The 20,991-nt window shown below is 41.7% G+C and overlaps 1 protein-coding gene across 3 annotated transcripts in view; it reads left to right on the top strand.

Annotated features, from left to right (window-relative positions):
- SUSD4 (sushi domain containing 4) overlaps positions 1-17,308 on the top strand; it is a 69,256-nt gene extending 51,948 nt beyond the window's left edge. For all 3 annotated transcript variants that reach the window (XM_039569541.1, XM_039569540.1, XM_010393733.3), the window contains 4 exons: positions 12,626-12,817; positions 13,299-13,443; positions 14,665-15,047; positions 16,238-17,308. In XM_039569541.1, the coding sequence (XP_039425475.1) occupies positions 12,626-12,817; positions 13,299-13,443; positions 14,665-15,047; positions 16,238-16,266 (749 nt within the window). In that variant the 3' untranslated portion in view covers positions 16,267-17,308. The remainder of the gene's footprint in view (positions 1-12,625; positions 12,818-13,298; positions 13,444-14,664; positions 15,048-16,237) is intronic.
- The last annotated feature ends 3,683 nt before the right edge of the window (positions 17,309-20,991 follow it).

Genomic DNA, 20,991 nt, shown 5'->3' with positions numbered 1-20,991 from the left:
GGAAAGCTCATGTGCTCGTTTCTTGCTTGTATTATAAAGTCATAGAGAGGCTCTTTTTCTTGATAGTTTAAAACATGAGCCAAGAACTTCTGCCCTGACAGTTCTACACTTCAAATAACATGTCAAAAGTTATCATCCCCACTCAGCTATGATGATCTGTGATGGGGGCATCAGTGTGTGCCAGATGCTGGGCCAAGGCCATCGGGGAGGCCTCCTGAGTTCGGATTTTGCTTCGGCCTCCCTTTGAATCACTTTCTTACTGCTCTCTTTAAATGCCAGACCTCTCCATGGTGATTTCACGTGGGCATCCCATCAATGCATGCGTTGAGTGAACCACAGGAGACCGAAGTCTGGAGCACAACACTAGCAAGAGCTGGTTTGGCTCAGTTTTGGGGCAGAAGAGAGAGCTTCCAGCAGCACTGAAAGGTCACCCCTGACAGCTCCCCTTGTGAACTCGGCCACAGGGCTGCTTCAGCAGGTGTGCAGTGATGTTCAAAATGAATCCAGATAGGGTAAATCAACTCAAGATGCCCTTGTTTGAAGGTGCTTGTTCAAGTGATTTATGCAAGGAGTGCCAGTCTCCAGGAATCTTGTTACAATTCACTACTCTTAATTAGTGGACGAAACTCTTTCCCCTGTGTATTTTTTTATTCTCCACCTTGCATTCCAATGTCAAGCTCATTTTTCAGCATTCCTTTTATGTGTGTGGTGTAATCTCGCCAAGCAGTATTTTTCACAGAGGAAGTCGGCAAATAACAAATTAATTCCATTTATTTCTTTCCATGTTCAATTAAAAATGTATTGTAATGACATTTCCTGCTCAGTATTTTAATATGGTAATGATTAAAAGCAAATGACTGCTAGGAAGCTATAGCAAACCATTTGAGAGCTTTTATTCTCCTATAAACAATGCTGCTTACAGTATCCTCATTTAGATGTATGTTCTTGTTGAAGCCTCCACAGAAGGGATTTCCTAAATTTGTTTGTAGTCACAGAAATACTACATGTCAATCTGGTGAATTTTCCCCTCTTTGTTAGGGCAAAATAAATTCTGAATGAAGGGTTTGTAGCTCTATTTAAATAGAAGGTCACACCAGGGACCACTCAGCTCCTATTGCACATCAGGCTTTTTAGTGCTTCCCAGCCTTACCCTCAATATTGCTGAGCGCGGAGCTTCCACCAGCTCGGGTGAGAGACTCATTTTTGCTGTTAGGGAAGGAGTTTTTTTTCTGGTAAGTGAAATCAGTGCTGCTTTAGTCAGAGCAGTGCATAGAAACTGTGTCACCTGGCACTGAAGGGCAGCCAGCAGTGCAGAGCTGAGCAGTGACTGCTCAGAAACAGTTGTTTGCATCTGGCCAGGGCAGTGGTTATGGCTCCGGCAAAAAAGGACGCCTCTAGCTCCGCTTGCCAAGTGTTAGCTGGTGCGGGACCCTCTTCTTAAATGGTTGTACTTTGCCAGATTTAAAACATTTGGATTGATTTTTGAGTGCCTGTCTCAAGCTGAATCATGTGGGAGGCTTCAGTGAAATGGTTGAGCGATATCAGAGAAGGACAGTAAAAGAAACAGTGGTGTTTTACCAGTGCTGGAAGATTTTACAGTCATTTAGAGGATAAGATGAAGCATCTTCACACTGAATTTTCTTCTTTAACTTTCTTAATTTCCTTTTTTTCTAGTGGACTTCTACAATTATGCAGAAACTTTTTAAGCCTTCTTTTGTACTGAAACTCAATAGACACTTCCAAGAAAATTGAAGGAAAATGGGCTTTGGGTTTTTTTATATGATTTTTAAATTACCTATTTGGGGTTAATTATCCATCTGTAGAAACTGATGTTAGTGATTGCCTTCTGTAAAATCTGGTATGTAAAACATGGGTGCAGAATTAATGAGAGTGAAGAATATCACATGGGTTATAAACATCAATTGTAAAATAAATCAAATGGCTTCCAAAAACATTGGAGGAGAGCAAACACTTGAAAACATACCTGTATGGAACTCTGTGAAATGAAACACTTAAAACCAGGATATGTTCATAATATGGTACTTTAAGGTGAATAAAGATATTACCCAGGATTTGGAGAAACAAGAAAAAAACAACAAAAAACCCCAAACCAAACTGAAAAAAACCCCTTGGCCATGATTACTTTGGGAATGTGACCTGTGTATGATTACACTCCTTGCCATCTGGACTCTGTATTTTAATTTTTCATGCCCTCTGGAAGTCTTCCAGGAAGATGTAAGGAATAGTTCTTATGAAGAACTGGGTGGAGAGTGGCAAGGGAGGCAGATGAGGAGAGGAAAGGCTGGGAGAATTTGATTATAATGCTAAAAAATAAGGCACTTTTAGGGATAGTGTCATTGGGAATTCCCAGCTTTGTATTTAAGAGTAAAAGGGAAAACAGGTTGGTTCAATTTGCAAACAACAGACATGATCCTGTTACTTAGAATTTCTTGTTTCAGCATCATCCCAGCTGAACAGAAAAGCTGGTCTTGCAAGGAATCAAATATATTGCAATATCAAAAACTTCATTCTGCTTTCTGGGACCAGCAGATCCTCTAGCTGAGGTTAAGCTTGCAAGAATGTAAAACAAAAAATATTTCAAATTTGTGTCAGTAGATTCGAAATTAAAATGAAATAAACATGAGAAATAGACTTCAAAGGGGAGATTCAATAAGCAGAAGAGACTAAAAACACAGAAAAAAAAAAAGGTATTTCCGAACTCTGGACTATAAAGCCACCTGATTGTGAGGGTAGATGAAAAGATACAAAGCTAAGCAACCATAAAGGTGCCGAAAGGATTCTGAAAATCATAGAAACTATGGAAGAAAGGTAGGAGAAGGAAGGAGTTAAGAAATTTGTACAACAAAGGCAGAAGTGCAAGGGAGCCCAAACCCCCCTTACCTGGGCACCACGAGATTTCTGGAGAATAAAAAGGGGTTAGTCAGATGAGAATCAAAGCCAACAAAGTATGCTGCAGAGAAAAAAATACTGCAGAAAGACAGGTAAGAATACAGAACAGAGCTTTAAAATTTTTCTGCTCATAAGCCTGGGGACAGACACATAGGGGCTGATAATTCTGATTTAGAACCTAGAAAGTAAAGAGTATGAAAGAGGAGGGTGATATTACAGATGAAACTCTGTACAGTTCAAATAGTTCAAAACAAAATAGCTGAAACTTTGTAACCAGTTATGTGCGAAATACTTTGAAGGAAAACTTCGCAAATCTGCATTCTTCTATAACAGTTCCTAATGCCACGAACAGTGATTGACACCGAGCTATCTATTTGATAAACTAGGCACTTAAAATCTTTTAAGTTCTTGAAGGAACATAGAGCAGCACTCTGAGAAAAAAGGATAGAAGTCAGCCTGTAATCAGTTATGCTCAGGAGATGGGATGAAGTAAGCAATCCTAAGCCTGAGGTGTTGTACATCGGTACAAACGCATTTTTCTCTGTGTTTCTTTGCTGACGTTGAGAAGGCTTTAGATAAATTCCAACATGACAGACTGATGTGTATCCTCAGGGAAGATAATGTTGATGCAACACATCTGCAACAGATAGAAGTCCTGTAGAGGGAGCAGAGGGCAGCAATACAAGCAAGTCATGAAACACTGTGGTATTGAGAAATTAAGTGAGGTAGATATCCAGGACTCTGTTTTAGGTTTGCACCTACTCAGCTTGCAGGCAGGAGGGAGAATAAATTAAATGCTGCTCAGCTGCTGAAGAGGTCATCCAGGTTAACTGAGTTAATGTTAACATAGGACATATTGATAGCCTGGTTTCTAATAGCTGTGACTACAGTGGTATTTCACTGCCTACAGCAATACTTGTGACTCAAACTACAACCATAGCACCAGACAACCATATATCTAAGGACCTTTATTAGGGCAACACCCTTCTGTCAGTGACACCTTTAGTCTGATACCCAAAACATTAAATAGGCAGACAGTGTCTCACCCTGGGGGTGCTTGTAGCAGAAAGCAAGTCTGATGAAGAAGTTTAAGAGGATAGTTTTCTTTAGAAAAAGTCATTCAGTAATTCTCCTTGCTTCTGCCCTGTCAACAGTTCATTCATTCATCACCCAGGAGTGCAGAAATTATATGCATCCATGTATGAATGTGGAAGGTGAGCACTTTAACTTGGAGTATCTGGATTTTTGTGCTGTTGGAAAATGCTGAACTTGATCTGTCCACTTTTATCCACAGCTGAACAGGTGTAGAAAAGAATTGAATTCAAAAGGAGCACGGAGAGACATGAAATGCTAGACAGATAAGTCATGTTCTTCTGTGGACATGCTGCTAAATAGTCATCCAATCTCTTAACTCCAGCAGCTGTGTTGCAAAGTGAAACACAAAGAAAAACAGACCAAATTCAAGGCAGAATGGATACGCACCAAAGTGGGCTTTTTGCAGCTCTTGTTGTAAGGGATGGAGGGTTTAGAGAACAGGCTCCAAGTTGAAGACATTGTCCGAAGAACATAAATAGCATTATATTTCTACGTGACTGCTCCTTTTTTGCATTGCAGAAATCTTCCTTCATCTTGGCTGGGATTGAAACAGATGCCTTCTCTACTGTTCATACTTCTTCAAGAAAGCAACAGAATAACATCTTGTAATCTGTTTCTTTCATGTCTTTGGTATTGCTTGTTGCACAGGACTGCCACAGTAAATCATTGTTTTACACCTGCTCTATCACCTCTGTACCTTTCAGAAATTCCTTAGCATTTCCAGAATCAGCCAGACATCCCAACGTTTTCATGGAGCCATAATTTCTGCCCTGAAGTTGCACATGAGCAGCCAGATGCATGTAGTGTTTTATCCACACTGCTTTAAATATACTGTAGATTAGGTGGGGGACAGCAGGCAAAAATTCTTCCTGAGGGCTGTTTTATAATACTAATCTCTAACTGTATCTGACAAGGCTGCTTGGAAGGGAAAGTAACACATTGCCTACCTTTATGGACATGTTCATTAAATTTGGCCACATAGTGCACTCACAGAACATCTTCCACAAATGGAGGGAACTGTAGCTACGGACTCTGTGCATCAGGAACTCTACTCGCTTGTTCGTTTCCAGAGATAAAAACCAATATTTAAAGGGTGGCACTTTCACCAATCAGTGTAGGCAGGCACTTGGGAACTGAACATAAATAACAGAAAACAGCACTCCTCCATGCCTTCCTGGTCTTGTAAGATGGCTTGTGAAATTACAGTGGTAAGATCACCTGCTGGTTTTCCTCCCCATTTTTTTTTAACTTGTAGCTCTCCAATGGGCTCTTGTGCTTTTTCTTACCTAATGTGGTCTACCTTGATTTCCTCAGCCTTCAGCTAAGCCCTGGAATACAGCTTGTCTATTCCAGCCTTCTTGTCTCCATCAATTCCTGATGACTGGTGTAGGTAACTCCACACAAGCTCAAGGGATTCTTGCTTATAACAAAGAAGAAAAAGCTATTCAAAACAGAGGGATTAAAGTAACATAAAAACCCACCGATACAGCCAGCTCACAGTGAGCACTGGCTTCTGCAGACATCCCTCACTGGAGCCTTTGGCTGTCTGGCTTTCTTAGGCAGCTTCCAGACTGCTCTCTCTCTCCCCTCTACCTCCATTATACTTGTAAGCATTTTGGTCTTTTCCAGTCCTGATGTTATCCTGGGATGCCTGTCAAATACCCAAGCCTTGACTTCCATCGGAATTTTCTAATTCCTTCCTGCAAAGTGTCTGTGTAGTCCCCAGCATCTGCTTCTCAAAGTCCTAAAAAGACCATTACTGGTCATAAAGTCAACCACTCATTAGGGAAGGAAGAAACAAAACTGGAAGCAAGTGATTGAAGAAAGCCAAAATGATCTGCTGTAAATGAGACCACAGTGCTCAAAGCACTCACATGTGAATAATGAATATAAATATTTCCTTAAAATTGTGGGCCTCTTGCTGAAAGAAGTCCTAACTCTCTAGCTGCAAACTTGTCATCAATGTTTTGTAGTTTAAATGGAACTTTCACTGCTTAACTTAACAATTTATAGGAAAAAGATCACTTGGGGTGTGGTTCATCTTGTGTTTGTTGTGAAATGCATTTGAAACTAAAGACCTCAGCATTGATATCAGTGTTTCACAGGACACTGTGCTGGGAAGGGCAGACTTGTTGAGGTTGAGTGTGAATTTGGCATGATGCTCCTGTAGGAGCTCAACTGACTGGAACTGCAAAAGCTGCTCTGTAATTTGGAATTCCAGGAAGGAATAAGTGATTGTAAATCACTGTCTGTTTCCATTTTGGAATCAGCTATTACTAAATTATTTTTAAAATATGTTTGAAACTAGTTTTATGCTGTTTCATTCAGGCTCATACAGCTGCTTTCAGTGACTGCAGTTCTCAGCAAGATGCTGTTTGTCAAAGCTAGACCAGAGAAGCAGCTTTTCTTTAAAAACTTAATTATTCAATTCATTTCACACTCTGTAGAAGGTGAGAAGTTCTTCTCACTGTGTGCACATTGAAAGGCTTACCTCACAGTCATAGCTGGTTCAGAATTACCCAGGGGTGATTGCCTAGGGGTACAGCCAGCAGCCTGGAGCCAGGAGACCTGGGGTGTGTTCCTGGCTGCTTGAACATTGACTTGCTGAGTGGTTGAGAAGAAATTGCTTATCTGTCACGTGTCTTTTCAGAAGAAAACATGTAAGTGGCATTGTGATGGTTAAGTAATCAAGAAAGGTTAAGACTGAAAAGAATTTGGATGCTATTGGCTAAGAATACAATATTAATAATAACTCTTGTTCTAGGCTTTCAAGAAATAAATTCTCTGGCAACTTGAGAGTTCAAGTAAGCATCTTGTATCTTTATTACATATTCAGTCAGGCTTAAATAGGATTTACTCTATATATGAGTGCTCAGTTATTTCCATCAAACTTTCTATTCTGTTATTACTCTTGGTGCTGCTGTTTTGCTGTGGGAATGAGTAATCAGAAAAGTTCCTCAAAGCATGGCATCACTTTCAGAACACAAATTCAACGGCCTCCAAGTTTGTTCCACTACAGCTGTAACATGCACCAAGTCTCCCTTCACAGTGCAAGCAGCATTTGTTGTAGGAATGTTTCATTAGGATATTGTTAGGCTAATGTTCACAATAAATGAAAAGTTGCTCCAGTAATGCTTCCTGTTCTGCTTACATTCCTGAAGAGTCTAATTTTAAAAAATCTCATTAAGTAGGTGTTCTTAGAATGAGGTGTTTTGACAGGACTTATTTTAAAGCAGCTGGTTTTTGTATTTCCCTCCTTTTACAAACCTCTAAATTTCTTCTTCAAGCTTTTGATTGGATATGAGCAGTTGAGTCCAGTAGTTTTTCTTCCATCCTACTTAGAATACTTGAAATTTTAACGAGAATTTTTGTTTTGCTATTTTAGAATTAAAATAGTTTGGGTTTCGTACACCTCTGTAAATTGAAATCTAAATATAGAATAGAAAAATCCCTTTTTTAGTATTCAAAGTGCAGAATTAATTTCCTCAGGCTCTGTACTGTGCAGTGCAGGTGTGATTCACTTGCTGGTAATACCTGTGGAAATGGACTGGTCTGTCAGGTGAACTGGACAGGAATTCTTATGAATGTGAAAGATAAACTTCTTGGTTGATGATTTGTTTTATTCTGAAGGTGTGAAGGGTGATGACACTGAGGGAACCAAGAAACAAGTTTTGTTAGCACAGTGTTCATAAAGAAGCGGGAAAAGGAACAAACATAATCTTCATCTTCTATGTTCGTGTAAAAAAAATATAATTTTCAGATCTTGCATCCCCAAGCATGTGTTTGTACAAAGGCAGTATGTGGAAGAGCATCCCTCCTTTAGGCCTCAGAAACCAGCCAGTAAAGCTTCAGATGGGGACCTGGCCACCCTGGATGGGAGGGGTCAGACCTGCTGGGACATGCACAGCTGTGGTCTCATGGAGCTTGGGTTAAACATTGGTTGGGATGCAGTAGCCAGATGATAGGTGTCCAGATTTCTGGTGATCATTAGCGTCCTGATGTGTACAAGAATGTCAAGTGAGGGTCAGGAGAAGCTCTTGTTGTTTCCTAGTTTGTGAGCAAAGCAGACAGTGTGTCCCCTTCTGAGCGAGACACACCAGCGTTTTCCCGCGCAGTGGAATTTATAGGTTTTTATTTGTATCTTTCTCATCTGGAAGTTTCATCTTAATATGTTCTCACTCCTTGCATAATGAGCAGGCATTCACGATGTGTTTGGAAGAATTTATTCTTTATTTTTTATTTTATTAAGAGTTTATTCTTTATTAGGTGCTGATGTCTCTAATCCTGTCAATCCCTGTGTCAAACAGGAATGGCTGGCCTTACACTGGGTTTTCTGCTAACTAAGCAATTAATGTCCTACACAAAAGGTGGACTACTAGCTTGAGAGAAATAAACACAGGTGAAAAATAAATTTGCTTGTTCCTACCCCTTATTTTGTTTTATAAGTGAGTGTCCTGTACTGCAAGGCATTTTTGCTTTTATTTTTTGGCCCACATAAAAAACACTGGGCAAAACCTGAATGATTACCATCTGTCTGCTTTGACCACAGACTAAACCCACTAGCCTTTGAACACTGACTGAAAAACAGGTTTTGAGCAGTGTAAATATCTGTAACTCCACTGTTATCTCTCTACCAATGGCTTTTAAAAAGTCAGGCAATGTCTTTATTCTGTGCCATCGATGTTAATTGAGAATATGCTAATGCCAAAAAATTCTCCCTCCCTCCTCCAGTTCCAGTGCCAACATTGCAGAACTACTGCAGCATCCTCTGGGCAGAGTTTAAAAAGCTTCTTGACCATAATGGGTAGGAAAAATCACTGGGTGAACCACATTAATTCCTCAAGTGCCCGCAGCCTGTGCCACCCTTCCCTGACCCTACTCCAAGGGATGCAGCTCTTGCACTGCCAGGCTGTGATGGAGAGGGCACTCTGTGGGGCAGACCAGCCCTTGCCTCTGCTCCAGGCCACAGTGTCACACTGCTGGTAACACAAAGCTCAACTCCCCAGGTTTTAAGCTCTTCTTGATAGTGCTAGTCCTTCATTAAAATCAGCCAGAGCAGAAAGCTGGTCTCAGTGGAGAGCCCTCAGCTCCAGCAGCTCCTAGGAGCAGGCAGGGAAGTCCACCAAATCAAATCAGGAATTCTTCCCTTCAACTTCCTTGAGTAACAGGACTCTTGAGCATCCAGGAAGGGATTTGTTTGCCATATAAACACAATTGCTCTTTCTTTTTGATGAACGATTCAACTTTTCAGCTGAGAATGCTGAGCTATAAAGTTCCTGTAAATCCCCATACAGTCTGTGGGCAATTGCTGTACAAAGACAGATCCAGAGACCTGGGATCACCTGCTGCAGAACCACCAGCAGACTCTGTTTGAATTATGTCCGTCCCTCTGCCAAGCTCCAAAGTTAAGGACACAGGCATGTGGTCTTTTAATGCTGGTTGTCAGACAATACTACTGGATTATCCATGCTGGATGTTGTAATTAGAGCATTAAAGTCTCCAAAGCCTTATAAAGTGAAGATGCTGAAAGCTATTGGTAGTAAAAATTTAGTGTCATTTTTAAGAAAAACACTTAGGACTTTTTTTTTGAGCTGTGAAAACTTCCTGAAGTAGAATTCCCTTATTTCTACGATTAGTGTGCATACTGCTATTTGACAGTGAAAATGTACTTGTCAGATACACTTCCATTGTAATCAGTGGCTGTTTTCATTCTGCGAGTTTGATGCATTTGCCTGAAGTCCATGGCCTGTAATTTCCAAACACAATTAGGGTTCATCACTGGGAATGCTAGAATTTTAATTTTCCTAAAAAACTTCAGTGGCCTTAGGTTTGGCACCTGAGTTTTCCTCCATATTTGATCTGGCACATTCCTTTAATCCGTGTAACCAGTGTCATACACTGGCATCAGACCCTATAAGGTGACCTGCTCTGCACTAAAAATTTTCTGTCACTGGGAGCCAAGAGAGTTCAGCAGCCTTCCAGACTTTCATAATCTTTATTTTCTATGATCGAAACTAAGGCCCACTTGCTGGCTGTCCTTCCACTGGCTTTAAAGGATTTTGGATCAGGATGACCATGGGAATGAAGTGAGTTGAGAAAGGGACTGAGTGTACGACTGACTGCCCAGAGCTCAAAGTGAGTTCTTTTGGAGTTGTTTGTGATGTATCTTTCACGTGATTTGTGAAAAGAGGCTTTGAACCTGAGTGCTGCAGACGGTGCATGGGGGCCAGTTTGCCCGTGGAAGTGTTAAAGGGATCCTGAAACCGGTTGAACGTAAAGTTCACAGGAGGCGGTGAGTGATACCCTAAGAGAGTTAGAATCCCTGACCCTTGCAGTCCAGTTGACATAAGAATGAAGCACTGTTTCAGCTGAGCTAAAAGCCCTCATTTTCAAACCTGTTCCATTACATCTGCTGGTTGCATTTTCCTGCAGGAGCTGTTGGCAGGTATGACCCCTTAAACCTCGACTCTAATTCATGACTAATACTTGGCAGGGCAATAAAAAATTGTTTGCAGAAGTTTCCAGGCAGCACCAATAGACAAGCATTTCCCTTGAAATATAGATGTGTCTGTGGAAGGGGTGGCACTCTTTTTAGTACTGGGGATATATCCTACACAAGGAGTGATACTCTTGGTTTTGGGTGTTATAAAATACACCTCCATTTGTAAACAGACTGACAGCTCCGTATCTGGGTTGTCCCCACAGTGCATTGCTTTAAATCTGCCTAGAAACGTGTCATTCTTGAGCTGACCCACATTGCTGGGACGCCAGCTTTGAGGGATTTTTTATTCAGCAGGCTGCTTTGGTTCTCAATGACTTTAAGAGGTTAGGGATGATGTAGAGGCTACATTGCTGGAGGGGAAAATTAGTTTCTCTGAGTGTTGCTCTTTGTGAAAAGGTGTGCTCTACTTGCTCATTGCTAGAAAGGTTGTGGGCATCTACACATCTCTTGCACACTGCCAGAGCCTGGAAAAACTCAGTTCCAGAGGAGCTTAAATTGTTCTCTTCCTTTGTTCTCATGCTCTAAGCAGAGGTAATAAAAATACACCAGGTTTCCTTATGGTAGGCCAGGATAATGGCTTTCACTGATCATTTTCTTTTTAACACAAGAATGATTAATAGGTGCTTTCCTACTATTTCAGTCTGACAACCTCACCCTAATCTCAAGAAAATTGTTTTCAGTATTGAGTTGACTTCCCAGTAAAGTATTCCTCTTTGTTGTGGGCCCAGAGACTTTGGAAAGTGTGCAGAGCATTGAGGATGTGAATTTTTATGTGATTACTCTGATTTCAAGTTATTATTAAGCCTTGCCAGTGAAAATGCAAACAAAACCGTGTCTCCGGAGGATGGGGAATAGACATTGCTGCACATTGTAATCAGCCTCTCTTGAAGATTCATTTAATATCTTGTGTATTTTTTTATGAAATGCATTATTCATGTAACAAGATTCACAGGAAGAAGCAGCTGAATTATAATTTCTGGGAAGATTCTTCTTCCAAGAGATGTCATTTTCATTATTTAAATCAGTGCAGTAGGTCTTGCCTGCATGAGAGAGGCGTGAAGTGAAGGGAAGAGCCTGTAGATGAGGCACTGAGCCAGCTGGGAACTGCCTCTGAAGGGAAATAAAAGCAGCCATCCAGTAACTGAAGCCCCCTTTTGGGTCAGTATGTAGTCATTTGAAACATCATTACACTTTGTAGAGTTTTTTTGCTCTGTGCTAGAAGCACTTAAGAAAACAGTAATCAACTAACACTTAGACAGTGGAAAAGTTTCCTCTCTTGTAAAAATACTGCTTGCGAGCTGCTTTCCCCACTGCTGTTTTCCAGAGAGTGCTCCCTCAGTTCTCCATGGAGTTCATCTGCCTGGGATGTTGTTCCGGGGCCTACAGGAAAAGTCCCACATGTTTATATTGCAATTCTCTCTTATTTACCTAACCCTAAGTAAACCACTCTACTTAATTAACGCAGGCTCAGCCTCTGCTATATTTAAGACCTCACTCCACCAGTGGTCCCACTGAGATCAGTCAGGCTGTTCAGAAATAACAAATCACAAACACCACCAGTAGAGTTTAAGCTCAATTTAATAAAATTACAGTGATACAGACTGCACATGCTTAAGCAACACTAGGTGCTTTGCATCTCTTGCAGCACTGCTGATGGCAAACTTATTTTTAAAAGGTATTTAATTAATGCATATAACCATTTAATTATGTTAATGTAACAGAAACCAGCATGTTACAGCCCAATTATAAATGCTTCGTGAGGAGCGTGAGTCTCCTTGTTTGGACTGCCCCGCTCCATCCCCAAGCAGCCACCTGATGGGCATGTGTCCCTTTTTGTCTTCCTCTCACCCTCCTCTTCCCACAGAGGATTGGAAGCTTCCCAGATCCCACCTCAGTGACCGCCTGGCATGTGCATCCCTCCACTGGTATGGATGGGCACCTGGCCTCCCCGGGCAGTGGCCTGGTACCACTGAGACAAACCCAGAACCACAGGGAGCTGAGAGGGAGCCTGAAGTGTGCCCGCTGCATTTTGACACTCTGAAGCTTCACTGAAGCTGCCCAGTGGTGGGTTGCTGGCATTAATGTCTTTCTCCTTTTCCCTTTGTTTGTTTGCCCAAGTTTGTCCACTACCTCCAATGGTGAGTCATGGAGACTACATCTGCCACCCGCGGCCTTGCGAGCGCTACAACCACGGGACGGTGGTGGAGTTCTACTGTGACCCTGGTTACACCCTCACCAACGACTACAAGTACATCACCTGCCAGTATGGAGAGTGGTTCCCCTCCTACCAAGTGTACTGTGTCAAAACAGGTAAGGGATAGTCCTATGCTAATAGTCCTGTCTTCCTACAGTCCCTCATTTTGGAGCAGATTTGTAGGTCGGTAATGCCTGCTGAACTTCATCTATTTCATGGTTAAATGATGAGCATTGATTTTAAGATGCTACTAAATATAATGTGTTCCCAAGATCCTGAATGATTCTAAACCATTTTGATAATTACCTCTTGAAATGTGTTTTTTAACATCTGGGTATTTTTATATGTATGCAAGTTAGGGTCATGATTGCATGTATAAAAAAACCAGTCAAGGGGAAAAAGCAAGATCTAGCCTCTCTCTCAGCTTAATGTTAAGGCTGCTTTTGGTACATGGCATTGGGTTTATGTGTGGTTTTTACAAGTTGCCTATAAAAAATGTCTGGTCCTAACTGGCACTTCTAAGTAGTGTTGAAGTATTCATATAAAATAACAACAGGAATATACAAGCACAACTCTTGTATTGTCTTTCTGTTACAGAACAAACCTGGCCAAATACACAGGAGACCCTCCTGACCACATGGAAAATAGTGGCATTTACTGCTACCAGTGTTCTGTTAGTACTGCTACTGGTTATTTTAGCCAGGATGTTCCAGACCAAATTTAAGACACATTTCCTTCCACGGTTTGTACTGCTTTCTTTTTTATTTTAAAGAGGGCCTTGGTTCAGTTTTCGCACTCAGCACTCCTTGCTGGAGAGATGGAGCAGCTCACAAGCCTTGCAGATACTTTGTTCTGCTCTGAGCAGAAGTCCCTGAACCACTGGTGTGGAAGGGCACCCGCAAAAACCTGCAGTAGTCCTTCATGAAGCTAAGATAAAAGGCAAAGTTTGCCAGATTCACTCTGGGAGTAATTACTGACCTTCTACTGAGAATTGCTGCTTCTGCCTGTAAAAATAGCTGACAGTGTTTTTAAATACTCGTTTGCAGGTGCTGGGGGAATTAATTTTTTAACTACTGTAGACTTAGTAATGGAAGTTTTAAGAAAGAATTTCTTTTTTCTCTATGGACAATTTTATATTAAAGGTTTGCTTTACCTTCATTAGTGTTATTTTCATCACAATTCATAAACATCTCCTGCATCTTCGTTTATTTCCATAAAATACCATGCAGCTGTGAGCATTTGTCATTAATTCACACAGTGCTCTTCATGAGGGAGCCCTACAGCCTGGACTTGTCTAGCTTACTGAAATGGCTTTCAATCCTCCCCTTTTCAGATGCTTTCATGTGTTAAAGGTACCTGAGACCAATTCCCTCCTGCCAGGACTATACTGTGTTTAGTAGGCTACTAAACACATACTTTTAGGGTTTAACAGACCTTCCCAATTAATTGCTTAAAAAAGAAACCAGCTTAATACTGATTAAGGAAGCCTCCATCCTTTGAAAGAAAGGCCTGAAGGAGGCCACAAATCTTGCCACCAAAGCCTTGTCATCCAGCAGTAGTGATCTCAGTGCTTGTTTACTTGGGCTGTAAACACTTTTGTGCTCTAGCACACATTATTCCAGGGGTTCAGACACTTTTGGCTGGTGAAGTACGTCTGCGATCTTATATATGATACCTACTGTGCACAGCACAGAAAGTGGGGCTCCTTATCTTTTCCACATACCTGTTGACCTTCCCTTGTTGGAATTGTTCTTCACATTACTGGTTTCATTTTTTCCGATTGTAACAGATTCCACCTGCCAACCCAAGCAGAGTTTGGCAGACATTTCTGTGAATGTTAATGACCCTGTAGCTCCATTGGGCATGACTAGAAAGTGCTGTGTTTACTGAAGTTCAGCAGTTGCTCCGAGGTGCTGCTGACATGCTCTTGCTCTCTGTGATAACCCATCTGTGTTTGACATAGAGGCAACCAGGAGGGCTCCATGGGTGACCCCGACTTCGTGGTGGTGGATGGTGTTCCTGTCATGCTGCCTTCCTACGATGAAGCTGTCAGCAGTGGCTTGAATGCCCTGGCACCCGGATACTCAGCTGCCGCAGACCAGGGGCATATTTTGCAGACAGAAGATCAGAATCCTCCCGCTTACCCTGGTCCCAGGATTCCAGACACTCTGCCCAGTGAATTCGAGACCTGTGGCAGTAGGTCGGGTTCCTCTGAACTGCTCCAGAGTTTGTACCCATCCCTGACGTGCCAAGGGGCAGCGCTTCCCGGCTCAGATCAAACTGATATATCCCAGAGCACTGACGGGGATGCTGCATCCACGAGTCCCCGGATCGATATCACAGATGGTGAGTCTTGAGTAGGTGCAATAGGTGAGTCCGTGAACAGGGAACATCATTTGTTTGTACTGGCAGAGCAGGAGTTCACCCAGACAAGTTGCTTGTACTTTCTCCATGGTTTTGTCCACACCTTAATTTGGAATTTTTTTTTAATCTGACAACTCCATGGTTATAGAGTTTCATATCTGCCATATATCCTTGCTAGCTGTGGTGCATGTGATTTGAATGCCAGGCCAGAAGGCTCCTGTCCAGACCCCAGTCTCATCAACAGGGATGTCAGCAAGCACCTGTATACAGCAGCAAAGCCAACCCTCATCTTGCCTGTGCTGGTCTGTTCATCTGCTCCTCAACTCCTACGCTCACAACTCCCTCACATACCCTGGCTTTCACAGCCAATAACAGGATTTTCTCCTTAAAAGAGAAAAGAAATCATTTTTCATACTGGGCCAAAATTAGCAGCCTTTATGAACAAACTTATCATGTCTGTGCATCCAGCAAAGTGTTCCTTCCATCTAAGGCAAATGAGCCTTAAGCCATGGACATGGAAGTCACAGCATAAGGGGAATGTACCCACAGGTCCAGGTGCCAGAAGGGAGCTTGCCCTGTATTACTGCCTGCCTTTAAGTCAAACATGGGCATGTACTGACGAGATTTCATGGAGTTCTGAGTGGTGCTGCTCAGCCTATTAAGGAAACTAGATGGCTTTCCTTGAGACATTTAGAGGGAGAGGCTCATATCCCACTCTCCACAGTCACTGAGCTGAAGCGCAGTGTCCTAAATTCAGTGTGGGTGGAGGTCTGGGTGGAGGAAGTCTTCCTGCTTCAGAGGGGTTTGGATAGTTTTACTGGTATCACAAGGGGGACAGGACATCCAGGAGGAGAGGAAGAAATTACGGTAGTGCCAGTAAAAGTGCCTGCCACTTCTGAATGCTGTTTCAGTGATTAATGTAGTAGCAAGGATGTTTGCATTTAGGTTTTTGTGGCCCTAATTTGTTGGAGAAAATCTGTGTAGTTTTAGTTATCTAATTTTCATAGAAGTGTTAGAGCCTGAGTGGGTCTAGAATTGTCAATACCCCACGTCTTGTTCAGATATTTGCAACGTCCATTTCTGGTTTTGTAGAATTGCTAACCATAATACTCTGCAACAGCATAAAGGGAAATTGCAATCAGCAGTCAATGCTATTTCTTTGTTTCTCCTAGAGATTCCTTTGATGGAAGAAGACCCTTAGCCTGCACTGAGTTGTGTCTTCGTCACATTGCACTGTGGGGTGACATGAATCATGAGGATTCAGAGATAGAGAAGACTCTCTGTGGAATTGGGGAGGGTGTTTTCCTACTTATCAATCTTCCACGCAGTGATGTCACCAGGTTGGGTGTATGTCTTAATCCACAGCGGGGATAACAGCATCAGCATTTGGAACAGCAGCAGTTTTATGAATGAATCCTGGGGATTTGATGAGAGCAGATGTAGAAAAAGAACTGTGGCTTTTTAGAAATGAAATGTGTATCTGCATCGCAGAAAGTCATATGGCTCTGTAAGAAATGCTATTGGATTTTGATACTAACTGCCTCACAAAAGCATGTCAAAATATGTAAATTTGCTTATAAAGACTGCTTTAAGTGATCTATGGACCTCTAGTTTATGAAGAATCCTTTCAAGTTTAAAAAAATACCAGTACTGAAACACACACAAAAAATAGGAAAGATCCTCTTTGGCTTTCCTATGATAACCAGGAAGTTTTTGATTTAGTTGTTGGTGATTTTGCTTCAGACCATGTCTGCAGAAAATATAACAGAAATGATGGGATTCATATATACTTTGATGTATGATAGCAAATATATAAAAATATATATATATATATATTTAAAAACTCTTAAAGAGAAAGAAAAGGAAAGACTCCCAGGTCACATAATGATCTGGAGATTTTTTTTTAAAGGTAAGGCAGAATTTATATCATAGACAATATTCAAAGTAAAGTATCAATATTTGTATTTATGCAAGACTTCTGTGACTACATTGCATTTGATAAATCCTGCTGTAATATGAGAGATCTAGAAGATGTTAAAATTATGAAATACATGCTTAAGAAATGTTGAACTGCCGTGCTTCAACCTTTCTTAAGCTCTTAAATATATATATATATGAGAGTAATCTACAGTCATAGCCCAGAGCACTGCCTTGTCCCTGTACATTGTGGTAGTATTCTGAGCCATTATTGTAGATACTTTTTAAAAAAAAGAACAATAAAGCTGAGTTTCAGTTCTTTTGACTATTGTGTAGTTGGCCTTTTTTTCCCCTTCCTCACTTCTTTCACCAGCTCGTACCTGAAGGCTGAGAAGGCAGCAGACCACCTGCCCTGTGGCATTTTCAGCTTTACATCCATTATACAGCTGGAAATGAGAGAGTGGTTTTGGTTAAGCAGGGCACACGGAATGGCTGCAGCTTCTGCAGATGCAGTGTGGGTTTTGTTGAGGGCTTTCTCTGCTCTGCAGGCTGTGCCAGAGCATTGTGCTAAAACCTGTATGAGGGGTTCACTCTGTGGTGTTACAGGCTATTTGTTTTTTGTCAGGAAAATTCCTGGCTGTTTCATGAACTTACTGAAATCCAAGCAGGTTTTCTTGTGTTATTTTTCATATTATGCAGATGAAACATGTTAAACTGGCAGTGTTTGAAGGAATAACTCACTGTGTGTTAATGACAGAGACTGCCATCGTGTGGGCTAATCCAAACCGAAGGGAAAAATATGACTGAATTCTGATTTTATGTACAAAGTAGATTAATAATATCTCTATTGCCCTAAGTAGAGGATCAGTGAAAGCTGCTCTGTTATTTTTTCATGATTGTTTAATGATTTATTTGTATTGTGGTAGCATTTAGTGGCCCCACTCATGAATCAGGCTAATGGAATAATAGATGTGCTGCAGCCATTCAAGGAAAGTGTTTATTAGCATCCTGTCAGCAACTGTACATGACAGCAAGAAGCAATAGCAGACCAAAAACTGTTTCAAGCAGAAGTAATTATGTCAATTATCCTATGGTAAGATTGATGAGAACACAGTGATTGGTATTGAAAGATAAGACATATTCCATATTATCCTCCATTCTTGCTTACACAATATTTGCGTTATTTTTTTCTGCTGAATTGTCCCAGTTGCAGCTGTATCTTCAGGTTTATCCCAGAGATGTATCTATCAGGTGTTAGTACTTTCTTGGCTACTTCTTCCTTTTTAGATACCAAGCTTTCCAGAGGTGTTTGCACGACCAACTGATGTTTGGAATTATCGCTCCATCAAACAAGACAGGAGTGCTGTAAAACCAACCCTGAACTGAAGCACATCCCAAGGCCCCAGTCAGTTACGTGATTTCTGTTTCATAATGCCATTGAAAAGTATTGAATTTACTTTAAATGCCTTATAAAAATGTTATGAAATCCATCTTTGCTAGTCTTTTAGCGGATTGTGAAATTTCATTCCTTATTACATTTTTTTGGTTCCAATTATTAATTCCTGTTATGAAAGCTTCTTGATTAATATTTGGAGCTCTGAGGTTTTATGGATTTACACTGTTGTGTGTACTGTATTGCAGTCATTTCATTAAGGGAGCCAGACGGGGTAACTTAAGAAATGTAAATTTATGACTTATTAGACCATTTTTTTTTAAGAAGTGCAGAACTGCAAATACACCAGAAAATGGAATGTATTAATTTTGCTTGGTAGCCTTTTGATAACACTGTGCTAAATACAGTTTGTAAAGGGAAAAGAGTTTTACTGTTTTTTGCTTATGTTGGATAAGACTTCCTGAAAGGTTGTTTTGGAGGGATGATTTGTGTGGTTGAGTTTGGGGGTTTTGCATGCTTGGATATTTGGGGAGAAAGAGAGGATTTTTCTCATGCTATTTTTTTTCCACATAGGGCTTGAATTCTCATGAGAAGACTGCCTCCCCCTGGATCCACACCTGTGTCCCGACCCACAAGGTGACACCCTGGGCTGGGGGCTGCCCCCAGGTGCCCCCAGCCTGCCCAGCAACCTGGACATCCCGGAGAACTCCACAGCTCCCTGGCCTAAGACCTCAGGATGTTTTTAGGGCCTCAAGAGACAAGAGGGGTGCTATGATCATGGCAGGATGTTCACTGTGTAAATGAGACCAGATGGGAGGATGAGCACATCTTACACAGATCATAAGCTATTTTCCCTTGAGCTAACTGGATGTGAATTAAAACAGATCCAGGAAAACCCTTGTTGGTGAGGGGAGAAGCAGCATGTTAGTGAAGATGGACAACCCTTGTGCCTTCAGCAGAGAGAAGAAGGGTGTGTACTGAGAACTCCAGGAAAGAAAAACAGTAACTGGCTTTACCCTGCCAGTACTTCTAAAAATGAGAAAGAAGAGCAGAAGTGAGCAACGTGTCAGCATTCAACACTGACTGATGAATGGGGGCTCGACCTGCAGAGTGCTGGGTGAAGGGTGGGGATCCAAGGTCTGCCGATCCAAGGAGCTCTGCAGGGAGTGAATCACAACCTGAGCATGAGTCAACAGAACCTGACTGTTGTGAAAATGTTAAATGTCAACACAGGGGTGTTTACACAGAACTGTAACTTATTAAATGCATGAAGCAATCCTTCAGCTGCACTCAGCACTAGTAAGGCCTCAGCTAGAGCAGTGTGTCAAATGTTGAGCAATTTTTTTCGTCTTCAAGGGAAAAGTGGTGTAGCTGGAGGGCAGCCAAGCAGAGAGAATCAAGCAAAGAGAATGGGAAAAACTTGTCCTGTCCCCACAGGTCACAGATTATGTAGCGTTCAGTGTGAACAACAGAAGACCAAAGGGAACACAGAAATTCAGTTTTCTGTAAGAAGCATATTTTGCAAAAAAGAAGGAATTTATCCATATAAGTAGGACAAGAATAATAGACTTAATTGAAGCTTGAGAGAATTAGGTTAGATATTAGGAAAAACATTCTAGTCACAGGGATGGTTACAAGGAGAAGGATAGTCTGAAGATGCTGTAAAAGCCACTGAGAGATTTTTTAAGACTGTTTTAAATAAACAGAGGCCAGTAAAACATTGGGGGGAGATGCACAATGTGAGCTTTGGGGCCCTTTCTCATTCTGTTTCTACGTGATTCCCAGCTCGTAAAAACTAAACTTGGCTGATGCCCAGTTTTGCCCATAGACTAATTCCAAACTGATGGTACTGGGCACACTGGTCAGCGCTCATCGAAAGCACAGCCAGAAATACTCTCTATTCCACCAACAGAAGCTTTCATGTAGCGTGGGATGAACTCCAGTAAAATCCTCTGAATTAAACCCTGTTGCATTAAAGTGACATTGATTTCAGAATTTTGTTCTGTGACAAATCCAAACTTGGGATTTTCTGGTCTTCATGTCTATCTTAGGCAGCTAAATGAATGCAGCCCTTCTAATACTCCCTGTGCATTAGGTGAAGTAAATCCTCTCTTGGCAATTATCTGAAGACACCTATTGAGTTCAATGAGAAACAGCAGCTCAGGCAGTTGGAGCGCAGAGTCCATTGTTGTGTTTATGCAAAACTTGCTTCCCATACCCAAAAGCTGTTTGTTCCTCCCTGCTCTGTGCTGCGGATGGCAGCACAGCTTAGCACATCAGCTGTCAGAGGGGGAGTAGCACAGATGAGAGAAGCACGTCTCAAGCTCCTGTTCTTGATCTCCTGTGGGTGCCCAGGCAGGACTTGGGGGGCAGAAAGAATCAGAAGGCAAGTAAACATCTTCCCCAAACCCAGGGGGATCTCCTGTAGTCAAGGACACATCCAGTCCCTTCGACACAGTTCCCAAAGGAATTCTGGAGGGGAAGCCCTGTGGTGGAGGGGAGATGGGCCCTGCTTTGCCTATCGCTCCCAGGTCAGGGTGTGCAATCAGAATAGGCAGACTAATCCTTCTCTCCCCATATAATGTATATGACCTACTTCATGCATTAGAGATTTCT

This window comes from Corvus cornix, chromosome 3 (genome assembly GCF_000738735.6).
Source record: "Corvus cornix cornix isolate S_Up_H32 chromosome 3, ASM73873v5, whole genome shotgun sequence".
Lineage (NCBI taxonomy): Eukaryota > Metazoa > Chordata > Aves > Passeriformes > Corvidae > Corvus > Corvus cornix.
This window is presented reverse-complemented; position numbering and strand designations above follow the sequence as displayed.